Source organism: Sorex araneus, chromosome 2 (assembly GCF_027595985.1).
Source record: "Sorex araneus isolate mSorAra2 chromosome 2, mSorAra2.pri, whole genome shotgun sequence".
Lineage (NCBI taxonomy): Eukaryota > Metazoa > Chordata > Mammalia > Eulipotyphla > Soricidae > Sorex > Sorex araneus.
Genome location: NC_073303.1, coordinates 364,976,542 through 365,002,093, shown reverse-complemented (window position 1 = coordinate 365,002,093; position 25,552 = coordinate 364,976,542). Strand labels below are relative to the sequence as shown.

General features: G+C 48.0%; 1 protein-coding gene across 1 annotated transcript in view; it reads right to left on the bottom strand.

The window, feature by feature from the left end:
• The window catches only part of WDR7 (WD repeat domain 7), a 344,916-nt gene that overhangs the window by 3,310 nt on the left and 316,054 nt on the right, over positions 1 to 25,552 (bottom strand). The window contains exon 27 of the mRNA XM_055125361.1: positions 4,119 to 4,223. Within this exon, the coding sequence (XP_054981336.1) occupies positions 4,119 to 4,223 (105 nt within the window). The remainder of the gene's footprint in view (positions 1 to 4,118; positions 4,224 to 25,552) is intronic.

Sequence of the window (25,552 nt, the reverse complement as noted above, 5' to 3'; positions counted from 1 at the left end):
ATGACGGCCCAGTGAGCGCCAACAGCCGACACCTGAACCCTTGGCCAGCCCCGGGCGCTGGAGATGTGTGGCCGAGCTGCATTGGGATGAGAGCGGGGCAGGACCGTTGCTCCCCCTGGCCCGCGCCCCGGCCGGGGTGTCAGAGGGTGTAAATCATGGCTTCTCCGGCAGGATGCACGCAGGCTCCACTGACATTTTCACAATTTAAATCATCTTGAGTAATAACCCTTTTAAGATGACTAATGTTACTGATTTTCCTGCATTAATAATAGTGCCGAACACAACACAGAGGTGAAAAAAAAAATCACTAGTGTGCGAGGTCACATTTTAAAACCAAATGTATGGTTATCATTAACTCTTTCCGCTGATATTCTGTTGAGCTGGAAAGCAAGCCGGCACCGTTATGCCGTCCTCTGTCCTCGCTGTCTCCCTTCCCTTCCTCCAAAAGAGAGAGCGAAAGAGAAGGAGAGAGAGAGAGAGAGAGAGAGAGAGAGAGAGAGAGAGAGAGAGAGAGAGAGAGAGAGAGAGAGAGAGAGAGGAGAGAGAGAGAGAAAGAAAAAAAAATCAGAGCTTTTGTGAGTTCTGGAGGTTACCAAATAGTGTCGATTGAAATAATGATAGTGAGTTGGATTTCCTAGTACTCAATTGTACATAAAGTAACTATTCATAATAACTTAGTCCTCTCACAGAGCAGGCCCAAATGGTCCAGAAAATTGCTGGTTAAATTGAACTGGCCTCAACAGGCATACTGCTCTTAAAAAAAAAATCTAATTTCTCAGTTGATAAATAACTACGAAGTATTTTTCATTCTTTATGGATTTTTTTTTATGAAAATAGGTATGAAGCTTGATTTCTGCTGGTGGCTCAAAATGCTAACAGTGTCCAGGAGCCCCAGACATGTCGTTATTTTTAATGCTTTCCTCCCAGTTCAGCCCCTTGCAAGGAATAGGCTGAAGACCAAGGAGGGACAGCGAGAAAATATCCCAATGAAATGGTACAAATGGAAAGATTTCAGAAATGATCATATTTGGGTATTCCGCACCAGCTGAGCTCTCCCTCACTGGGCTGGGAAGTCAGTTGAATAAATGCCTCTGATACAGCTAAGCTGTCTTCCTGAACAAGGCTTCGTGAAAGCTCGAGTACACCAGCACTGCACATGCTACAGTGAGGACCTGCAGGCCGACTAGACTTTTTGTTCCTCCATGGCCGCCTCCAGCCGAAGACGAAGCGGAAGTAGGAGGGGTGAGCACGAATTCTCAAAGTTAGCTCAGCCAAAGCATTCGCACCCAAACAATGAGCCACTCCATGATTCGATATTAATGTTTTCTTGACCACTGACTCCCTGACAGATGATGCTACCGTAAAGGCAACTGGAGTACTCCTTGAGTGAATGGCAACTGGAATTGTAAAATCCAGGAACATTAATTTTTTTTGCTTGATTACCAGGAAAACACATGCTGATTGGAGAAAATGCAGAAAAGAAAGGATAAGAAAGCAAAGGTCTTATTTCCACAGACAATCACTTTAATAAACTTGCTTCCCTCGTTTGAGAATGAAGGATTCAAGAAAACCAGCTCCCATGAAGATTATTTTCTGAACACACACACACACACACACACACACGTAATTCATCACAACAGGAAGTGTTTTAGTGCTCTTCTTTTTTTTAGTGCTCTTCTAAGTGTGAGTAATGCCACACTCAACCTTTTACTAAGTCTCACTTGAGTAATTATTCAACCAATATTGCTCATTAACACTCATTTCTCAACAAAGATTTTAATAGTTGAGAGCTTTTGTAGGGTTTCGTATTCATAAGGCTTCATTACATTTTCAAAATATATTGCAGTACATTTACTGGAATGATGCAGAAGTATCATCATCTATCGTAAGAACCAAACAGCGTGTGTATCAGCCCGTGCGAGGACAGCGGCGTGAGGGTCCAGCACTGCCCGTCAGACTCTCCATGCAAGGAGAAGCCCGCTGCTCTACTCTGGAAGGCGTTTGAACGATGACACGGAAATGGTGTGTCTGTGCCTTTCACTTAAACGGCAAGACTAAGCTGAGGAAAGGAGGGGGGGGGGAGAGAGAGAGAGAGAGACAGACAGACAGAGAGACAGAGAGAGACAGAGAGAGACAGAGACAGAGAGACAGAGAGACAGAGAGACAGAGTGAGAGAGAGAGAGAGAGAGAGAGAGAGAGAGAGAGAGAGAGAGAAAAGAAGAAAACTGCAGGCTGGGGCAGGGGTGAGTGTGGAGGGACAGAGGGGACGCTGGTGGTGGGAGATGCACACTGGTGCAGGGATGGGACATTGGAACATTGTATGACTAAAACCTGATTATGAAAGCTTTGTAACTGTGTGTCTCACGGTGATTCAATTAAAAAACAACAACTCATGAGTAAGCCAAGGATAACAAAAGCATCTAAGGAAACGGTGGCCCTTTTGATTCTGGCAGTGGGTTTTGAGCACTGGCGGGGCTGTTTCGCCCGAGTGCTCTGTCTGCTCAATGCACACCAGCAGCTCTGGAGTGGAGAGCGGAGGGGGTCCAGAGACCACTTCCTGGTGCACCAAGGCTCGAGGCAGTGTGGACAGAACACTCGGCCTTGGAAGGGGGGCAGGTGGGCACAGGCGGGCACAGGCAGGAGCAGGACGCGTAGGGAAGGGTCTTTAAGGACTCCCCGGGCAGAGGCCGTTCACGCACACCGGGCTGACACACTGCGAGATTTCAGCGTGTAAAACACGAGTAGTCCTGTGGCTCCCAGCAGGACAGGGGAAGACGGGGGGAGATGGCCAAGCCAAAGGGCTTAATAGGGTCGAATGAAGGTGTTGGAGATAGTTTCTAGAAGGGAGGATAATGAGACTATAAGCAGGAAAACTAAATTAAAGGAAGGGCAGAAAAGTCTCTGACCGATTTGGAAGTTGCCTCGCTTTAATAGCATGCTGTTAATTACGTGATTTATTGTATCTGTTTTACATTTTATTAGCTATTGATTTTTTTTTTTTTAGAAACCATCATCAAGTTTGTGCTGAAGCCTTGTTTAGACTTTTCTCTCTCTCTCTCTCTCTCTCTCTCTCTCTCTTTTAGCGTTGAAAGCAACAAAGTCAATGTTAGAAAACATACTTGCATCTGGGAAAAATCAAGGTAGCCAAGCCAATTTTTCAATCAACTTTTGGGGATCAGGCTGGTAAGGTGTTTTGCTTTTTGGTTAATTCTTCAGAGTGAGGACATTCAAAAGAAGGTCGAGAGAGACTAATGACGGAGGATAAAAGCAAGTTCTCAAATGGTAACATGTGGGCCGGAGCAATAGCACAGCGGGTAGGGCGTTTGCCTTGCACGCGGTGGACCCGGGTTCGATCCCCGGCATCCCATATGGTTCCCCCAAGCACTGCCAGGAGCAATTCCTGAGTGCAGAGCCAGGAGTAACCCCTGAGCATCGCTGGGTGAGATCCAAAAAGCAAAAAAAAAAAAAAAAAAAAAAAATCAAATGGTAACATGTGACCACTGGTTTCCCTAAGACCTCGCCCAGAGGCACCGACATGCCGGCCAACCACACTGCTGGCGTGGAGCGGGCTCTGACCATCGGGCAGGAAAGGCGCTTCACCGTGCAGAGGCGCGATGCCGCGGGCGCCCGCCGGGTCCCCGCGCTCCACCCTGGGGAGTTGTCCTGACAGCTGCGCCACGTGACTGGCGCTCCCTGCCCGCGTGCTTTCACGCCCGGTCCCGGGGCCCCCGCGGACCAAGCCTCCTCCCTGCTCTTCCCTGGGGTACCAATGGTCAGCTCCAGTGCCACTGCCTCCCGCGCACCCCCCCCCCCCCCCCAGTGCTCCCCTCTGGATCACAAGGGCTTGCTTATTTCCCCGGGTCGCCCTCAGAGCCAAAGCTCAAGACCCGGAGCAGAAACCTCGCCCTTCCTCTACTAACAGTATTCTCTCCCCTCCTCCCCGCAACCCTGCTGCAGCCAGATGCGCCCTCAAACAAACCACATCCACTAGCCACCTACAGACCACGGGGTGGGGGGAGGGGCGGGCAGGGGGGGCCTCGACCGGAAGCCCTTCCCAGCGAAAGCATGCCCTGGGGATGCCCCCTCCAGAGGCCCGACGCGTCCGCATGGCCGCTTACCTGCCAGAAAGAAATGTGGCTGTCGGTGTTGGAGTAGGTGGCGAGGTACCGTCCATCGGGAGCAAAGGCCACTGCAGTGATTGGTCCCTTGTGTCCATGGATTGTCTGAAAGAAAAATCCCACGTTATTGTGGCACACGTTGCACAGAACCGTTCCTGGACACACCCGCAAAGGGGTCGGGTGTGTCCAGTCTCCATGCTGACCGTTATGGGCTTGGCCGTGAGGAAGCCAGCCGAGTTCTCAGGGTGTGGACTCGTGCCCGGGCTTACCCACCTCCGGGCTGGAGGGAGGGAGAGCATCAGCCCCCAGGGCAGGCGTTTTTGAATGAGCAAACCAAGGCATTTATGGCCATGAAGGAATACAGCAAATGACAATTTACAAGGAATCGGGACGGTAAGAAACCCGTCAAAGGAGAATTAGAACATCTCAGTTCTGGACGATGTTAAAAACTGGAATTTCAACTCCCTAATCATTCTCCATTTTTCATGTTTTATGCTTCATTTACTACCAATAACACTGCTTACACGAATGAGGCTGCAATTAGTAAACATGCATGTATGCATGTGGTAGAGGTTGGGGCACAAATATAAATCAGATACTATTAAAAACAAATTAACAGGAATAACTGTGAACCTCTGCCAAAGCGTGATCACTGAGTTCACCATGAATCATAAAGAGGAAAATGTTTTCAGGCCCTTAATAATAAAAGGATTTTATTAATGAGAAGCAAGCTTAATGTATTAATAATTATTAAAAACACCAGGGGACTTAGCAAACGTCCACATGATTAAATTAGTCTCCCTGCACTGGACCATCCCTCTGCTACATGGACTAGTGTGAGGATAAGCTGTCCAGAAAGGAACTTTCCTGCAGATGAGGCGGGCATCTGCTATTGCCGAGGAAAGAGCATGAGTCTGTGGGATGCAGCAGGTTCATGATGGGGTTTTGCCTCATGGGGATCACGAATCTCAGTAAGATTCACAACTCAGATGTGAGTGATAAACATGAGGAAGAGGAGGAGGGAGAGGAGGAGGAGGGAGAGGAGGAGGAGGAGGAGAAGGAGGAGGAGAGAGGCAGAGAGAGAGAGAGAGCGCTTCTGAATTTTCTGTGTTCCTTATTTTTTCATCATGGTATTTTCAAAGCATGATGGGCTGTGAAATAATTCCTTTTTCCACACTTACAGGAGAAAAAAAAAGCCCATACTGATAACAGAGCTCAGGGCTTGGGGTGGCAGGGAGCACCCCTCTGAGTCAGACTTCCGGGGGGCTTTGGGGCTCCAGTGCTCTAACTGTGGGATCTTGGGATCAAGCCGCATAGTCCACTTATATGTGGAAGAGATGATGACGATAGCGCCTGCCTCTAAGATTTATGAAAATGAAGTGAAATCTCTCTCTCCCTCCCTATGTGTGTGTATATGTGCATGTGTGTGTGTATACACCGACACGCATATCTAATGCTCTCTGCAATGTATGGCACAATAGTAATATATACTAATATTTGTATCTTTCCTCATTAAATATTATAAATTGTCAAAAAACTCAGCTACGTGGGTATCCTGTTTAAGGAAAGAAACAGAAGAGAATAAGAGAAGGTAGAAGAAAGAGAAAAAAAAATGTCCTAACATTTATCCCAGAACCAGCACTAGGTCGTCACATCCTGGGTGGTCCAGAAAGACAGCGCTGAGAGTGCGGCATCTCATTAACCAGATGTGGGTCTATCCTCGAGATTAGCCAACAAATGTGGTGAGTTTGCCGGGTAATTGCTGCAAGGAGCCAGCTGAGCATCACCCGTCTGCCCGAGGATTACTGCGGGCAGGAGGGAAACCCTCAGCCACGAACGGGGGAAACTGCCCTCGCCTCTTTCTGGGTCCATTTAATGAGCAACTCGGAGAAACATTTTCAATTACTGTTTAAAATCAAGATTCAGTTCTGCTGAAACTGTGTGATTCCATTAGGCAGAGAGGAGGCGTTTTCAGTCAGGGACTGACGTAGGAAGGCCACGCTCTGCCCAGAACTCGCAACCTGAGGTCCCCGAAGCTGAAGCCAGACTGTGACATGTTTGCTTGGACCTGCAATATGGTTTTTCTTTAAAAACGTCTTTTCTGAACCATTGGCTCTCAGGGAAAAGAGGCTTTCTAGTTTCTCTAAACACGGGGAACTCCGCTGCGCAGGGCTGATGGCGTGTGTGGCAAATCCGCTGGGCCACAGAGACACCTTGGCTACTTCCCAGGCTCTGCCCCGATCCAGGGGAGAGGAGGGAGGGGAGGAAGGAGAGGAGAGGAGAGGAGAGGAGAGGAGAAGAGAGGGGAAGGAAGGGGAGGGAAGAGGAGAGGAGAGGAGAGAGGAGAGGGGAGGGGAGGGGAGGACAGGGGGGAGGACAGGGGAGGAGAGGGGAAGGGATGAGAAGGGGAGGGAGGGGAGGGGAGAAGGGGAGGGGATGGGATGAGAGGGGAAGAGAGGGGAGGGGAGAGGAGAGGAGAGGAGAGGAGAGAGGAAAGGGGAGGGGAGGGGAGGGGAGGACAGGGGGAGGAGAGGGGAAGGGATGAGAAGGGGAGGGAGGGGAGGGGAGAAGGGGAGGGGATGGGATGAGAGGGGAAGAGAGGGGAGGGGCGGGAACGGGGAGGGGAGGGGAGGAGAAAGAGGGGAGGAGAGGAGAGGGGAAGGGAGAGGAGGAGAGGGAAGGGGAGAGGAAGGGAGGAGAGGAGAGGAGAGGAGAGGAGAGGAGAGGAGAGGAGAGGAGAGGAGGAGTAGGGGAAGGGAGGGGAGACAAATGGGGAGGGGAGAGAAGGGGGAGAGAGGAGAAGAGAGGAGAAGAGTGGAGGGGTAGGGGAAGGGAGGGGAGGGGTGACAAATGGGGAGGGGAGAGAAGGTGGGGAGAGGAGAGAGGCAAGCAGAGGACAGGAGAGGAGAGGGGAAGAGAGGGGAAGAGAGGGGAGTAGGAGAGAGGAGAGGAGAAGAAAGGGGAAGAGAGGGGAAGAGAGGGGAGGAGAGGAGAGGAGAGGAGTGGGAAGGACAGGAGGAGGGAGGAGAGGAGAGGAGGGGGGATGGAGAGGGGAGAGGAGAGGAGGGCGGAGGGGGAAGAAGAGGAGGAGGAAGAGGAATGGGGAGGATAGGAGGGGGAGAGGAGAGGAGGACAGAGGGAAGGGCAGGGAGGAGGGATGGGGAGGAGGAGAGGAAGTAAGGAGAAAAGGGTGGAGGGCAGGGAGGAGGGAGGGAAGGAGGACAGAGGGGAGGCAGGAGGGGAGGAGTGGGGAGAGAGGACGGAGGGGAGAAGCGCCCGCCCTCGTCCAAGCCCCCGCTGTGGGGACCCCCTATTTCCATGACCCCTGCGCCCTCAGAGCGATCCTTCTACAGAAACACCCTGTCCAACGCAGACGCGTGTCTTCTGTGGCCTGGGGTGCCGAGACCCACCTGGGAGGGCGCGCACAGGGACAGTCGCCCAGGAAACAGCCGCCGAGTGTGACTGCACCTGGGTGTGGGCAGGGAGCGGCCAGAGTGCTGAGCTAGGCCAGTAGCCTTCCCCACACGCCCCGCAAACTAGAAGCCAGACGGACGGCGGTGTGTGGGGCCAGAGGGATACACAGGGCGGTAGGCACGTCCCTTGCACACGGTCCACCCCAGTTTGATCCCTGGCACCCAGCAGGATCCCCCGAGCACTGCCGGAGCAAGCAGTGAGCACCATCACGCGTGGCCCCCAAACAGTCCCCGTAACAATGTGCTGTGACGGGAAGAGAGCGGCGAGCTTCGGTCTTCGCCCCGGCGGGTCCCGGGGCCGTGCCCCTGAGCTCTTCTCTGTGAGGGGAGCCACGTCAGACGTGCCGTGACGGCAGAGACCCAGGCACCCGGGCGCCTTCGGAAAATCCTTCACACGACAGTTCCCACCACGTGTCCCGGTCCAGACCCTGTTCTGCAAACAGCCCCCGCCGGGGGGACGCTGTGTGTCTGCTCAGACCACTCCCGGCCCCGTGGCCGAGCTCTCCCACGGGAGCCCTGTGCCCCCTGCCTTGCCCCCTTCTCCTCGGGCAGCAATCAGGACAGGAGCGAGCGAGTGGGGTCTCCCGGAGACGCAGACCCCAGCGCAGGCTCCTTCTGTGTGTCTGGGAAGATGCGCCCACCCCACTTCCGTCTGCGGGGCTACTCAGTTCCTGCTAGACACTGACCCTCACTGTCCGGTTTCCCTTCAAGTCTGTTTTGATCAAGGGGGGAGGGCCGACGCTTTGGGTCAGAACACACCAATCGGCATCACACACACACACACACACACACACACACACACACACACTCTCTCTCTCTCTCTCTCTCTCTCTCTCTCTCTCTCTCTCCCTTTACCCTGTGTTGTCCCCCTCACCTTACTCCCGACCCCCCCAGGCCCCCAGGGTGACTTTCAAGCAACCTAGAATAAACCTCCAATTGCTGCCTTTGGTGTCCCCTGGGAAACAGCAGGCTGGCGGCTGACGCCCCTCGGGGAAGCCCCTGTGGAGACGTGTGGTGCGTCGGGCGCTTATTCTCTGGGCCTGAGGGTGCTTCAGCCTGCCGGGCTCCAGCCCTCGGAGTAATGGGAACTCGGCCCCTGTCTGCTGTTTGGAATCTCCCTTGGAACCTCTGAAGCTCTGGGCAGGCACCATCTGAACTGACCCGAGCCTCGCGTGGGGCCCCGGGGGTCGCAGGGAACGAGGGCAACGGGCAGCAAAGGCCCGGGGGCGGCCATCGCGGACGCTGAGCCTGAAGGGACAGTTTCCTCTGCCACAGCTTCCGAAAGAAAAGGAGGTTTGGTCTCCTTTTCATAGGAGAGCGGGAGTCACACCTTAAGATAGTTTTCGTCGAAGGCACAGCTGTCTTGAAAAGACAGAAATGGAATAGAAAGGAATTAATTTAACTTGAGAAGGGCTATTAACAAAGAAAGACGCCAAGCTGGAGAGTGTATCGCCCGTCGAACACCCGCTTCCTTCTTGCTCAAGAAAGAAAAGTCAGGGGCTGGAGTGATAGCACAGCGGGTAGGGGCATTTGCCTTGCATGCGGCTGACCCGGGTTTGAATCCCAGCATCCCATATGGTCCCCTGAGCACCGCCAGGGGTGGTTCCTGAGTGCACAGCCAGGAGTAACCCCTGTGCATCGCCAGGTGCGACCCAAAAAGCAAAAAAAAAAAAAAAAAAAAAAAAAAAAAAAGAATTGTCTACATTTATGTGCTGGCCTTACGGCCTTTACAAAGGGGGGGGGGAAGAAACAATTTAAAAGCTAAAAACCTGACAACACTTCCTTTAACGTAGATTTCAGAGGAAAGAGTTCCAGAAGCAGGCAAAATTTTGCTCTGGTAAAACATCACCACAAAAAGGATATTTATGAAAGATGGAGGCGTGGATCTTGTGTGACGTTTCTCACAGACACGAACAGCTCAGGGGAGGCTAGGGACTGAGTGTGCCAAGGGTCACCATGGTTTCGGGGTGAGTAACAGGTGAGTCCTCATGATCAACCATGACCTGTCGGGGTCAGATGGCTTCTTGGGGGTGACTGGGTGAGTCCTTATGATCTGTCGGGGTCAGATGACTTCCTGGGGGTGACCGGGTGAGTCCTCTTGATCAGACCACCTCCGGGCTGCCTGGCCACTGACTTCCCTGGACTGCGTCCTCGCTGGCAGAACAAGAGGCCTGGGTCCTGGGGGACCTGTTGAGCCCCAACACCACTCAGCAGAGGAGAGGAGGGCCCCCCAGGCCACTGCCACAAGGTCACCTGGACCCTTCTCTGGGGCCAGTTCCAGCAGGGCGACCTCCTCGTCGGCCAGAGGGGTGCAGGCCCCCATCTCCTTGGCAGCCGCCGTCAGGTTCCGCCCAGCTGGCAGCTGGTCTGTCCCCGCAGAGGTGCTGGAGCCATCGAGAAGTACTTCATGAGAGGACCCTTCCATGACTGGCCCTTCCTTGCCTGGGACACAAGACGCAGGGACTGAGGTCCTGCCCGGTGCAGATTCTGTGATCCGTGTCCCAGGGCCCGTGCTGGGAGCACGTCAGCCCACTGGGTGCAGGGCGGGCCATGGAGGGCCACAGGAGGTGTGTCGGCCATGTGGGGCCAGCTCCCTTGGTGGGACCTTCCCATCCCAGGGCCATCAGGGTGGAATTGAGTTGTTCTCTGTCACTCTCTAATTGAAAAGAATACACATTCAGGGCAAAAGACAAGTGGATTTGGTATCATCTTAACATCTTAATGGAAAATAGATTTCGGGATAAATGTAATAAAGTGGGCTATCTTAAGTTTTCTTTTAAGACAAAATGCCTCAAGTAAACAGACTACTCCTTAAAAATTGCTGTAGCATTTATTGCTCGTTTTCAGTTGCTGAAAGTTACTTAAATGTCATTTGGGGATACACTGACTGACACGGATGAATTACAAGAGCTTTTCAATATCTACATTTTGGTCATCCTTAAAGATGTAAGGAACAGACGGGGACTTCTTAAGTGGAGGATTATACACCGATAGGAATGTGCACACACATACACAGACAACACCCGGATCTGGGAACAGTAAGAACCAACCTGAGTGCCCTGGCTGGCTTTATTGTTGTGTAGTAGTAATCACTTCAGTTCTTTATGGTCTCAAGGCACTTCTGCTTTCCCCGATAGCATTACAATTAATTTTTTTGTTTAATTTTTTTATTATAATGTAGGAGCACTGCTATTTATTCAGCCATTTATTAAGCTGATTAGCATTACAATTTAGAAAAATTAATTTTTAAAGGGAAGGCCCGTGAATGGGCAGAGAACAAACATTTAATTCAGTTATTTTCTACTCCTGGATTTCTATTCCGTTAAATACAGATGCTGGTTTTAGGGTTATTACCCACCCACACCCACACCCCCCACTAATCAACTGAAAAACTTTTTTTAGATTCCAAGACGACATTTTTCTTAAGTCTTACCTATTCATGCCTGAATCCTTCTTCCTCCATTACTTCCTCGCGATAACCAGAAGCTAATGCATACATTCACACACAGGGACACTCATGTGCACACATGTGTACATAAACACACATACTCCCTTCTGCTTCACTAAACCAAATATTATGAAGATGAAACATCTACATAATATCCAATTAGATGAAACATGGCTGACATTTAGCTTTTTTGCATGCCAAGATGATCAATGTTACAGAATCCTACTCTGAAATTTATGTTTTCCAAGAATCCCAAATACCACAAAACTCCCAGTGATTTTAGAACATAATTACTTCCAATAATGTTTGACTTGTGCCTGAAACTCAATCGGGAAATCTTTGTCAGTTTGTAATTCACACTGATTCAATTAAAAAATAATTTCTGACCTAAAAAAATGCAGTGGCTTATTTGTATGGCAAGGCAGACTCCTAAGCTCAATAATGATAACCTAAGGGGGGAAAATTCTAGTTAAAGATACAATTCAAATGGCAACATTTTTCATGTAATTCAACACTCAAAAATTATGGTCATATTTAAATATTATTTATGGTGCACAAACACTGAATGCTAGTGGTGATTTAGAGATATGTGATTCCGTTTTTAATAATGGCAGTGAATACATTTTTTAAAATGTTCTATTGAAAAATGATATGATATGAAATAATTATAAAACACTTTAATTAACGTATAACTCAATATGCTTACAAACTTACAGAAAATGTTTTCTTTGGCTTTGGGCAGATAAAAGCCATAGCTTTTTCTTTTCTTGTTTTTTTTTTTTTTCCTTTTTGGTTATGACGGCTGCTTTTCAGCAGGGCCTGGGGCACGGAGGTTAGTCTGGACAATACTCAGGCAGGTGGTGGGGTTTGACCGCTCGGTGCTTGGGTGTCGTGTGGCGTGGGGATCGAACTTGGGGCCTCAAGCATTAACAGGGCACGAAAGCTCGCTCTCTGTGCTCTTACCTGGTCTGAAATGTTTCTTCTATCAGTATTTGTCACACGAATCTAGTCAGACACATGCTAGAGTTTCTACCAAGTTGCTTTTGTGTTGCAGGGCCGAAATGTCTGATGATAAATATTCAGAGGATTCCTAGGACCTGGACAAGCATTTAGAAGGCTCTACACTTTCCCAAAGAAGATGGAAAAGTACTAGTGAGCGACAAATGCAACGTGGATTGCTGCCACCGGGACTTCCCTAGGGACCCGCTATCCCTGCCTGCCCCTGGCGCTCGGGGCCCTGCAGCCCCTTCGGCAGACATGGGGACACCCTGCGTCTCTGGAAACAGTCACCATGAGGAACTCCGCCTCGCCTGGTTGTGGATTCGTGTGTGTGTGTGTGTGTGTGTGTGTGTGTGTGTGTGTGTGTGTGTGGAGGGGGCGGGGGAGGGACGGGGAGAGGCAGAGCTTTCACCCGTGTCCTCCTCTTTGCTGTTGGCATAGTGCCTAGTGACACAGTGACACAAAGTTGTCTTATGTAGATTCCGCTATGCCAGAAAATTTAGCTTTCAAAATCATGATTGAGAAGGATTTAGCATTTTCAATACCAAAAGGGGGGGGGATTTGGAAGTGTTAAAGGAAATGAACATAATACAGACATTTTTGAAATTTAAACCTATATTCAACACCAGCCTATCCCTTCTTTCAATTCCTCTTTATTTTAGAGGATGATACATATACACAATCCAAATCAGGGCACTTTACACGTCTACATGTGGCATTCTGAAGCGTGTTAAAATACAAAATCAGACTAGCCTGGCACCTAGCCTGCTTAACATGGCTCTAAATTACAAGGTTCATTCCTTTGTTAAATTAAGCGATGCCAAACTTGGAGCAACATGTGGCAGAGATGCCTCTGGACCCCTCGTCAGGCTGTCTCATCCTGGGCAACCCGGGCGGGGGGGGGGGGGGGTGGAGAGCGGTGGGTGAGATCCTCTCCGGCCCCAACAGAGCCCAGGCAGCCAAAAACCTCCAGAACTTTAGCACCACTCTGCTCATGGCTGCTCTCCACAAACTCGGGACAAACCTCATCCATGAATAAATGAATCTGCTGAAAAACCCTGATAAGCAGGACTTGTGACTGAAATCTCTAGACTGGCACAGAGTCGGAAGTGGGCACCTCCCCCGCCCCCATGTCCCTGTGCGAGGGTAACCGGGCAGTCATGCCCAAAAGTCTCCTCTGGCACCATTTAAGCTCATTAACGGCCATGAGCCAGACACCCACAAATAAATCTCTGGGAAGAGAGCAACACAGAGCAACACACACAGAGAGCCCTCCAGACCCAAAAGGCACTATCCAGCTTAAAAAAAAAAATCAGATTACCCTCAGCTGTATAACCATATCTAAAATTTTCACCACTGATGTACCAAGAGTAGCACACCACATCTGATAAGGTGTAAAGTAGAAGGCAACCAATCTTGGGGAGAAAAGAAAAAAAAAATATATATATAAGCACATAAGGCTCAGCCTTTAATGACATGTTAGTAATTCTTTTAGACAAGGGCTTAACGGCTCCAGGGTGAACTACAACAATCTTAACAAACTTTCCTCACGGAAACTTTCTTGGATCATTTTTAGTGGATTATTCCTAACAAGCAATACAAAATAAATTACGTAAGTCCTGCTTGTGGGCAGGGTTTGGGGGTCGGGGTGGAAACATTCGAAATATGGTGTTGGGAAGGAGTAATGGTGGTGGGATTGGTATAAATGTAATCAGCTATTGTGAACAACTTTATAAAAGTAAAAATTTTTTAAAAGATGCCAAAGTTTAAAACTATAAAATCACCCTCCTAATTTTAATAACATTAATAAATACATTTAAGATTTAAACAGTAACAATAGGGCCAGGGTTCAGAGTGTGCGTTTTATTGCATTGTGAGAGGGCAGGATCCAATCTCTGCACAGATGGGTATTTTGATGATTTAGAGCCGTGCCCAGCAGTGCTTGGGGACCAAAGGTGGGGCTCCATCGTGCAAAGTAGGCGCTCCAGGCCTCTGAGCTGTCTCCCTGGCCCTAGTTGATAATCTTAAAGTGGAAGACACACTGGCTTAAACCATTATATCTTTAGTGCAACCATTCTGCCTAATGATTAGCAAAACTAAAAGGCCAATTCATTATAATGTTCGATATTTGGACCATCAAACTCTCTAGCACTTAATAAGCAATTAATATTTGTCAATGAAAAATGTTTTGGTAACACAAGGTGAAAATCAATACTACTAGCCCACTTGTTGCACCCTCTCGCACTGACAAGCTATCCAAATAACTACAATCCTTAAGGGAAACAAACTGCTTTGATGTTTTAATTTATGTTCCTCCCAAGCAAACATGAATCCTTTGAAGCTTTTTGTTTGTACCTCAGCGTGCACTTTGTAGTAATCTGCTTATAATTGCTATCATGTATGTTGACCACAGATGTGTGTCTTTAAAAAAGATTTATGCTTTATTAGATACCAAGAAAAACATACTCAATGCTACGTATGCACATATTATTCACTGTTAATAGACTCGTGCAAAACTGAGTACCAGAATCTTCCTTTCATGTCATATTTACTTTTCAGGAGGGAGCATGTGAGGGGGAGTCCGGACATACTTCCCAGGGCTTCCCAGGCTCCATATATCAACACCACATTAGCAAAAATGACTCACTCACCAGCGCTGCTCTTTTGTGGGGCAGGGCCACACCTGGCCCACCGAGCCGGCGGTGCCACGTGAGGCCAGAGGATGTGGTGCAGTGCGGACCTTGCGTGCCAGGGACCACGAAGGCCACTGCCCGCGTGCTTGGGGACTGGCAAAAATGATTTTGAATAGAAACATGATTTTGATTCCTTTTTTTTTTCCTTTGAAAATTAAAGAATACGGACACACAAAAAGAAACTGAAGGGCTGGAGTGATAGCACAGCGGGGAGGGCGTTTGCCTTGCATGCGGCCGACCCGGGTTCTATTCCCAGCATCCCATATGGTCCCCTGAGCACTGCCAGGGGTAATTCCTGAGTGAAGAGCCTGGAGTAACCCCTGAGCATCGCCAGGTGTGACCCAAAAAGCCAAAAAAAAAAAGAAATAAAAAAAGAAAGAAACTGAAAAAGATCTCTAGTGAGCGGCAGCCTCTCTATGAGGCACCGATGTGGACTGGAACCCTCCTTGGTCCCACTCCACAAATGCTTCATCCTGGAAAGCTCGGAGACTGTCCACGGGCTTGTCTTTGAAGTCATGGGGTTTATCCTTTTTTTTTTTTTTTTAAATAAGACACATTTTCTAATTTGAAATAAGAATTCCTATTCCTGGCTGGGCTGAATGATGACAAATGTGGCTTCATATTACAAAGCCCTGAATACCAAGCGGTGCAGAGAGGGAGTGAAGGGGCAGGGTGGGGGTGGCGGGGCAAGGCAAGGGGCAGAAGACAGTGGTGCAGGATCCCTGGGGGTCGTGGAGGAGCAGTAAACCTTGAACAAAGCCACAAGCATCAACACTATTGTTGAAATTTTTCTTTCTCTGCCAAAGAAATCCCTATTTCACTGTACTATTTTTTTTTAAAAATAGACTTATTAAATATATTTATAGAAAAATTTGTTTAGCAAATGAAACTCCTCATAAGCAGATCATTGTAAAGGTTAAAACTAGAACTATGCATTACATGGTAAGGGCGTGCCCTTCCCCCCAATTCACTTCTACTTAAAAACATTCAAAATATTATTGAATACATATCTAGTTGATTTAGCGGTAAGGAAATGATAAAGGTTTGGAAATGATCAAGGCTCATTAACTGTCTGTTCTGGGGAAACAGTAAGAAGCAGGTATGTTCTCTTAGGGGTCAAGTTCTTTTACAATTAGACTGGGGAGCATTTCCTCTGCACGGGGCCACGTGTATCCATCTAGACCATCACACAGGGCCACACTACACGGGAAGACAGGTCGTGGGCAGCTGGCCAGAAGCGTGTACATCCGTCTCTCCGGGCGTGGTCCAGGGTCAGGTTCTACGGTTTTGTGGGCCTCATTGAGGTCGCTCCCCACCCCAGCTTTAAGAGCAAATACTGCAACTGGAGAAACACTGTTTATAATATTATAATAGTTTAATGACGGGGCTTCATTTAACGGTTGAGATTAGTATCTGGACTTGGCTTTGCACGCCGAGGTCTCCTGCAATGGCAGAATAACCCGTTTGCATTTATCAAGTTTAACTTTTGGCACTTCAGGTATCAGAGGTTTTTGTTTTGTTGTGTTGGTTTTGGGGCTACACCTAGGGGTGCTCAGGACTTACTCCTGGCTCTTCACTCAGGGATCACTCTGGATGGGCTCAGGGGATCACACGGGAGCCAGGGATGGCACCCAGGTCAGCCACATGCAAATGACAACTAGAAAATGAGGCGGCTTATTTGCTGTACTATCACTCCAGCCCCTCAGATGTCAGCGCTTTTAAGTGCTTTTAAAGGAACTTCAACTCCAAAACAAGCAACCCACATGCCTTAAAGAGTCCTTTAGGGGCTGGAGCGATAGCACAGTGGGTAGGGCGTTTGCCTTGCATGCGGCCGACCCAGGTTCGATTCCCAGCATCCCATATGGTCCCCTGAGCACCGCCAGGAGTAATTCCTGAGAGTGCAAAGCCAGGAGTAGCCCCTGTGCATCACCAGGTGTGACCCAAAAAGCAAAACAAAAAAACAAAAACAAAAACAAAAAAAAAGAGTACTTTAGTATGACCCTTACAACCATTGTAAATCTTCGCAGTCAGAGTCTGATTTAACCCGGGACAAAAAAAAATATCATTTCTAGATCTCTGGCAAGTTCACAATTTCCTGAGGATCCCGGTTCAGACATCCTGTTTCACCCATGAAAGAGGGCAAAGTCTGGAGCCGACAGACAGGCAAGAGTTGTGTGGCAGATTATGAAAGATCAGGATTATGAGAACTTGTTGTTCTTCAAATTCTTGATCAGAAACTGTATGAAAGACAAAAATAAGAATTCCCTCTCCTGTCTCTGCCTCTTCACTGCTGTCGTCCAAGCTCTGCCACTGGCCACCTGGCCATTCTCCTGCTCACACATGCAGGTGACCACGGTCTCCCAGATGGGCAGAGATCCAGAAAGAGGTCCTAGAGTTTGGGAATACTTACGTGCAACTCGGTCTCGGTCTGTGTTTTTTTTTTTTTTTTTTTGGGGGGGGCGGCCCACACCCAGTGGTGCTCAAGGCTTACTCCTGGATCTGCACTCAGAGCTTACTCAGTCATTTTCTCACCAAAAAACTAGAGTACTTATTCAAGAGTACTTATTCAAGTGTAGTACATGGTTTGTTTTTTTTTTCAGTCATCATTATTTCTTTGGAGTGTATAGTCTAAAAGTGATAGCACAGCGAGTAGGGCTTTTGCCTTGCATGTGGCCGACCCGGGTTCGATTCCTCTGTCCCTCTCGGAGAGCCCGGCAAGCTACCGAGAGTATCCCGCCCGCACGGCAGTGCCTGGCAAGCTACCTGTGGCGTATTCAATATGTCCAAAATAGTAACAACAAGCCTCACAATGGAGATGTCATTGGTGCCCTCTTGAGCAAATCGATGAACAATGGGACGACAGTGCTACAGTGCTACAGTCTAAAAGCAAAATGCCCTTTTCAGTATTTTTAATATACAATCAATTGGAAGCAAAGGTCAGAAGTCTGCAAATGAAAATAGTTTGGGAATTCTTTGATAACAAGAAGGAGAAGGGCTGGACACTGAGGTTTGGCTACCAGCAAGCCTGGCTTGTGTGAATGATCTCAAGAACCCACACAAAACATGCCCCCACAACTGTCTGAGAAATCTACATTCCTTTTGATTTCTGGCCAACTTTCAATAACAGGAAGACCAAGCAGTGACAAACGGTAAAGATCTTTATCTGCATGCTGTCTCACCAGTGGCTGAGCCTGTGTTTTAAGGCAGGTGTCTCGGCCTGGGTTCTCGGGACTTTTAGAATGTGAAATGCCTGGTTTCTGATGGCTGTGCACTCAAGGACCACAGTGAGTGACCTTGAACAGCGGTGTATAAAAATACATTTATCACTGAAATGGCATGCTGGCTGCCAGTCAATATTTGCCTCTCATTTGTGAGGAGGCTCTCCCGCTGTGATTCCCTCATTACAATTTGCTTTTACTTCCTGGGCAAATGACAACTAGAAAATGAGGCCGCTTCTTTCTTGCCCAAACTTAATCCAGAAAAAATGAGCTGACAGCTGCAGTCACTCGAGTGTTACAGGACATTTTACACATGTTTGGAAAAGACGCGATTATATATTCTAAATATTACATCACGGAAGGTGACGGCCCACGAGTGATCTCACGAGGGAAGCGATGCTCAGAAGCACGGGAGGCAGTAGCTGCAGAGGCCCCGCCCCTTTCCTTTCTCTAAGGGAAGGAGAAATGGTGGAGGCTGCAGGCACACAATGTAAAGAAACTGGACAACTCGCTCGGGTCCTTTTTAAAACGTATTCATGGGGCTGCGGAGAGGGCACAGCAGGTAAGGTACTTGTTTTGCACACAGCTGACCCCAGGTTTGATCCCCAGCACCCCGTATGGTCCCCTGAGCACTACCAGGAGTGATCCCTGAGCAGAGTCAGGAGTAAACCTTGAGCATCACCAACAGTGGTCCCAAAATAACTGTCACTGTCACTGTCATCCCGTTGCTCATCGATTTGCTCGAGTGGGCACCAGTTATGTCTCCATTGTGAGACTTGTTGTTACTGTTTTTGGCATATCAAATATACCACAGGTAGCTTGCCAGGCACGGCCGTGCAGGCAGGATACTCTTAGTAGCTTGCCGAGAGGGGTGGAGGAATTGAACTCGGGTCGGCTGTGTGCAAGGCGAATGCCCTAATGGCTGCACTATCCCTCCAGCCCGTCCAAAAGTCAGATTAAAAAAAAATCAGATTTACTGAGGTTCACTAAAATGCTCAAAGAGGGCTGCAGAGCTAGTACCCGCCTGACTCACTGCTGACCCCAGTTTGAGCCCCAGTTCCCCATCCGGTATGTCTGAGCACCGCTGGGTGCTCAATGAAGTGCTCGACTGAAGTGCTCAACGAGTTCTGACAGCTCCACCGTGGTGTAGCCCCCGCCAACATTTACAGTGAGCCCAGACACAGCCTTTTCCTAAGCGCAAGGGGAAGGGCGCAGCCCACGCCTCTGCCACCCTACTAAGGAAAAGATTTAGAAAAACACACACATACAACAATTATTCAGCTTCGATGTGACTCTCAGAGTTAACTAATTCCTGCCGTGTGTTTTTATGATATAAACATACAGTTCACATTTTTTCTAGGCAGTGAATAAAAGACACATACATTAAATCACTTTCCTGTCCTAGAGATACATTGCTAGCTGTAAAGGAAATTAGAGTAGAGTCACATAAAGGTTTAAGTTGCGTTTAATTTATTTTTTCATATGAGGATTTTCTGACCCACTGGTTTCCAGTCATGGTCAGAGACAGCTTGGGGCAGAGCTTATTATTACAAGAGAAGTGAAATTATCACAAAATGCTGAAAACAAAAGCAATTTTTCCTTTTAATTTGAAAAAACACAGATACCAGCAAAGCACTGTAGGGGGGAAAGATAAAGGATAAAGGGAATGAAAATCCCAGCGAATAACAATGAGGTCTAGAAAAACAAGCCCCAGAAATAGTGGCTGCCCCCATCAACAGATACAGTGATCAAGGTGGTGGTGGGGGAGTTCCCTTTATTGAACAGGGCGACAGGATTTCTGGGGAGGGTTCATATTTGATTTTTGGTGTCCAGAAGTTTGAGTCACACTGAAAATGCCATCAGGTGAGCAAAACACACATGAGGATGCTAACTGAACTCAGTCGGATACAAAAATCACACAGGACTCACTCGATGATGCTCTCCATGAGGCAGAACTCCAGCGACAAGAAGATGAGGGACAGAGGAAGAGGAGGAAGACCATGGAGGAGTGGAAGCCCGGGGAGAAGCCCGTGTAAGGAACAGGACAGCAATGGGGTGAAAAACCCAAACACACCCTGATCTTGCGCTTACAATGAGCGACAAGATGCGAAAAATCGAAGCCTATACAATCAGCTATGAAGACGGAAATCTAGAAAAGCCTAGAGCCTTGGCAGAGGTGAGGCGTGTAACAGCCGAAGCTCTTGACGCCGCGGTCTGGAAGTCCTGGAATCAAACACTCGAAAGGCAGGGAGGGGTGTGGGGTGGGGGTGGCAGGACAGATATGGGGGGGACATGGGTGGTGGGAAAGCTAGACTCAAGGAGCAATGGGTTTTCGATCATTGTATGGCTGAAACTCAATCATGAAAGCTTTGTAACTGTATCTCATGGTGATTCAAGAAAATTTTTTTTAAATAATAAAAAGTAATAATAAAGAATAGCACGCAGAAAGAAAAAAAAAAGGCTAATTACTTGGAACAGGAGACTCGGCTGTTCCCTGAGATGCATTTGGGGTCTCAGTAGAGAGTATGGCCATAATTTCCCCTCGGGAACACTTGACAGCGGCTCAGGAAGGAGCCTTTTTCCTGTAAATCCACCAAAAGTATTTTCTTCCTTGAGTTTGTCTTCACTACTCTCTTGATGTGCGCCAACCACAGTGACACTTCTTTTCCTTTTTAATACAAACTATGCATTTTGCCTCAATTTATAATGCTGGTTATTGATTCCAGATTGCTGGGCCAAATGATTCTAAACTTCCCGGAAAACCCGAAGCTGAAATTGGTGCCTGTGAATGTACACAAATCTTTCTATTCAATTCAAAAGGACGCAAGAGAGGTACTAAGAATTCTGGAATCTACACATGGTCATTTGAAGATATTCCTGATCCCACCCTGGACATCAGATTTCTGTTTGGTAAACGGCACAGTACCGAAACTGACCAGCTAGCCTTCATATAAGGGAAACTCTGAGCCTTTTCTGGAAGAAGAATCACTTGTAAAATAATAACAAACCTCCTGCGTCCTATCCCCTGCTCCGGAGCACTGTGAGAGCAAAGCCATCAGGGAGCAGAAGCCCAGTTTATCAATTTTCCCAAACACTAATATTCTCCCCCAGAGGAAGAAGCTACAACTACTGAAAACGGAAATGACTCGAGCCTATGAGGAAAAAACACAACCACCGACCTGTCTGTAGAACTGGGTGCATCTAGTTAAAATAACACCCAACAGAGGCCTGGGGGTGGGGCAGGAAAGGAAGAAAAAAGAAAATCAAAATACGTGTCATCCTGAGCTCCCAGCTTTTCATAAAGGTAACAGGAAAGGAGGAGGAAAGGAGTAGAAGTCAGACAGGAAAGAGATCTCGAAAGCTATTAAGGCTTCCCCTCTCCGAGTCACTGAATAAATTCTGGTTTGTGACAGGCTTTTAAAAATGGGAATGTGATTCTAGTTAATTAAATACAAATACTAATTGATCTCTCTAAAGCTCCAGTTTGAAAGGATTATACTGGCAGGACTCTGGCTTACTGGCCCTTTCCCTAACTGTTTCCACACTCTAGCTGCGAACACAGGAGCCCACAGATGCCGGGTGGGGTCTGTTCTTTCTGTCACGACCAGAGCCGGGCACAGGAAACTGGAGTCCAGGTGCGGTTCTATTCCGGGTCCAAAGCCTAGGCATTTGCACCAGAAAATTCCACCCAGGTGCAACCACAGCGGGATTTGGCCAAGGGCAGACGGAGAGCCGGAAGCCCCGGGCAGGCCAGGCAGGGGTGCTGGCTGGGAGAGCCTGTGAAATCCCGAACGTGGCCTTCCAGCCAGGGCCTTCTCTTGCTATCTTCGCTTCTATTCCCCCGCATTTCTGAATTTATTGTACGAGATGATGGTGGGCACATACTAAATTCTTCCTGTGAGTCTTGGGTACTCTCTTGATTGTTCCCTTTACCATAACGTATCTTTATTTCTTCTTGGCTGTCAACAGAGCAAAGCCCTCAGTCTTACGATTTTAGTTTCCCCCTGTATTTCTGTACACGTCTTCTCTTGTGTTGAAACCCCTTTTGTTCCCTAGGTGTTTCTCAAGAAGGCAAATGTCCCAGACTGGAACAGGGACGAATCTCCTGGAGAAGGGGTGAAAGAGCTGGACTAGCTTTCCCCATCATCTCAGTGAGCTCAGAATAAATGCCTCCAGAGTATTCTGAGGGGATTACTCTTTCTGACTGAGGCTTGATAAATAATTCATTATTTCCATTCCATACAGGCCACTTCCTAATATCTGCTTATCCCTAAAATATTTATCTCTGCTCTCTTCACCTAGACAATGAACTTAATTTCTCCTTTCTGTATTCAAAAACATTTTTCCTAAATTCTTTACCAAGTCTCTCCAGATGTAAGCCCAAAATGGGAGCAACTGAACCTGCACAGATTTACAATCCTGCTACTGTTTGTCCCAAGTTTTACCTCAAACTAAAGGGTCAGATAGTTAGGATTTATTTCAGTGACCCTTGATCAAAATTTTCATCCTTAATTCCCTCCCTCCCTCCCTCCCTCCCTCCCTTCCTTCCTTCCTCCCTCCCTCCCTCCCTTCCTTCCTTCCTCCCTCCCCCCCACCTCCTTTCCTCCTTACCCCCTTCTTTCTTCCCTCTCTTTCTTTCAGCAGTGCTCAGAGCTTATTCTTGTCTCTGGGCTCAGGGCTCAGTCCTAATGGTGTTCGGGGCACCATATGCTATGTGAAGGATTGCACAGGATCAGCCAAACGTACCCCAGGTACTATCTCTCTGGTCCCTCATTCTAAATTTTCTAATATAAGACTGTAAACATTTTTATAACTTTTCTTCAGGAAGAAGCCATAACCGGATATTTGAATTGTGGGATACATTATTATACCTTCTGCAAGACACATTATTCATACCAGCTAATTAGATGGAATACGGTGCCCAAATTTATTTTCCTTAGTAAGTGCTATATTAGCAAGAATTTTGAACAATAAAGAATAAGACCTTGAAGAGTCAATATTTCTAATTTTTAAAATATACTTTTTCTGGGGCTGGAGCGATAGCAGAGCAGGTAGGGTGTTTGCCTTGCACGTGGCCGACCTGGGTTCAATTCCCAGCATCCCATATGGTCCCCTGAGCATCGCCAGGAGTAATTCCTGAGTGCAAAGCCAGGAATAACCTCTGTGCATCGCCAGGTGTGACCCAAAAAAGGAAAAAAAAAAAGAAAAAATATATATACTTTTCCTATTATTAAGTAGAATATACTCATTTATTTCTTTTGTATAAAGAGCCATTTAGACCCACAAAAAGCACTTGAGGGTTAAAAAAAAAGACTACTTTCCTATGTGCATGACACAGTTAAACTTTATTCTGGGGGGTGGGGTCACGTGCTTTGACTGATGACACTTTGCAAATATTTTCAGCTACTGCGTCATTGGTAACGGACCTCCCGGGTGATGCCACAGAACCCCACGCGTGAGGCATTCTAGGAACCAAGAGCACAGACGTATGGAAATGGGAAGACGGATTGAGAGAGAGCCAGGAGGCCACACTGGCGGCCAGAGCGCTGGCGGGACCCGGCCCGTTCCCTGCAGACAGCTCTGCCCCCCGTGAAGTATGCCCCGTCCTCTGGCTTTAAGAGTCTAGCCTGACCTTGCGGAATCGAGCCCATAAAAAACCTGCATTATGCTTACAACTGCCATGTCAAATACACGTGTCGAGAGATGGCGGCACTTGACCTTCGCCTCTCGGAGGCCTGTGAGAGTTCCGGCGCGCACACGGCTTCCACCCGGCCCCTCCGGAGGCGACGGGGCAGAGGCACCCGAAGCCCTCGGGTGACCTCAGTACCCTCCGGCCTGCGGGTCAGAAGACTCAGGAAGGCTCAGCGCCCGGCTTTGTCTCCACGTTTCATTTCTGTGTCCGCAGGAGGGAAGCGAAGCGACGCAAGAAAAGGGATTTTCTCTCCTCTCCTACATCCTCGAATAGACCTACCAGGAGAACACTGGCTTCTCAAAGACTGGGACCAGGAGGAAACGCGTTCCACCTGACACGCACACGGCTGTCGTCTCTTTAGAAGACACACGGCAAAGTGCAGGACTGATGGCCCCCCGGCTCTCTGTTCCCGAGCCGTTCAATAACCTGTTTATCATCTAAGCAATTTCTCCTTCTGAAAGAGATGAAACCCAAAGACCATCCAAGTGCCAAAATTAAGCTCCGCTAGGATGTCTTTTTTTTTTTTTCTTTTACAAAAAGAGGAATAATTGGAGCTGGAGCGATAGCACAGCGGGTAGGGCGTTTGCTTTAGCACGCGGCCGACCTGGGTCCGATCCCCGGCATCCCATATGGTCCCCCAAGCACTGCCAGGAGCAATTCCTGAGTGCAAAGTCAGGAGTAACCCCTGAGCATCGCTGGGTGTGACCCCCCCAAAAAAAAGCAAAAAAAAAAAGAAGAGGAATAATTTATTAAAGGGCTAATTCTTGTTTTTATTTATTTATTTTTGTTTGTTCTTGGGTCATCCCCAGAGGTGCTCAGGACTTCCTCCTGGCTCGATGCTCAGGGGTCATTCCCGGCGGGACCAGACAGGACGTTGGGGATGCAACCCAGGTAAGCTGCATGCAAGGCAAGCACGTTCCCCACTCCAGCCCCTTACTGTTTAGTTTTTAAAAGAACAAACCCAAAACAACTCTTCTCGAGCGACTTTCGGCTGCCCACGGTGTGTGTTATCTGTCCACAAAGAAATTAAACACTCTTTGGAAGCTTTGCTTTGTCAGGAACTGCAGATATTTAGAATAACCACGCATTGGCGGTTTTTATTCCTGGTTTCAGTGTAAGATTACGACCTGATCGTACGACTCTAATGGCAACCCCCTCACCACTCCGCCACCCTCATCTCGAGAAGCCCCTGCGCCTGACCCACGGGGAAATCCGAGAATGAATGTTGCCTTTTCCGCAAATATTTCCAGCTTTGCCTCAGATGTTTACAAGTGTGATAAACATTTATTCCTTTCTATATCTGCCACTACGGTGAGGTTATTGATCAAATCATACTTGAAAACACTCTGCCAGGGACCATGGAGAAGGATGTATGTTGTTTCTGAAAAGTAATTGCTTCCTTTCCTCGGAACAACTCATTGTTTAACCCAGGTGTGTTTCAGAGATGATTTTTAAAAAGGCCTCATGCAAGTCAGAATTTCCTATAGAATGCTCCGGCAATTAAGGATTTACATACCAGAACATTCACTAACATGAGCCTCTTACAATGCGGCTTCTGGTTTGGAAATGTGATTCCTTCTGTATTAGGTATGGCAGAAAGCCAGTTCCTTTTTCTTGGACTATTTGCTGGCAATTTTTATAACACTTCAACATGCTCACTTCTATCCCTCAAGTGAAATAATAAAGAATTAAAAAAAAATAAATGGAAGGTTTACATGACCATGCAGGTTAAAAAGAATAACAAGGAGTATGTTCATACAATAACTGGAATTTCAGCCCCATTGTGTACTGGTGGACAAAGTAAGAGGAAGAGAGAAGGCTATTTCCCTTGTCCTTTTCTGAATATTTCTGGGATTTTCTAATTAATTTCCCTGGAGGTTCTCTTTCCCATTATACCAACCCAATTCAAAA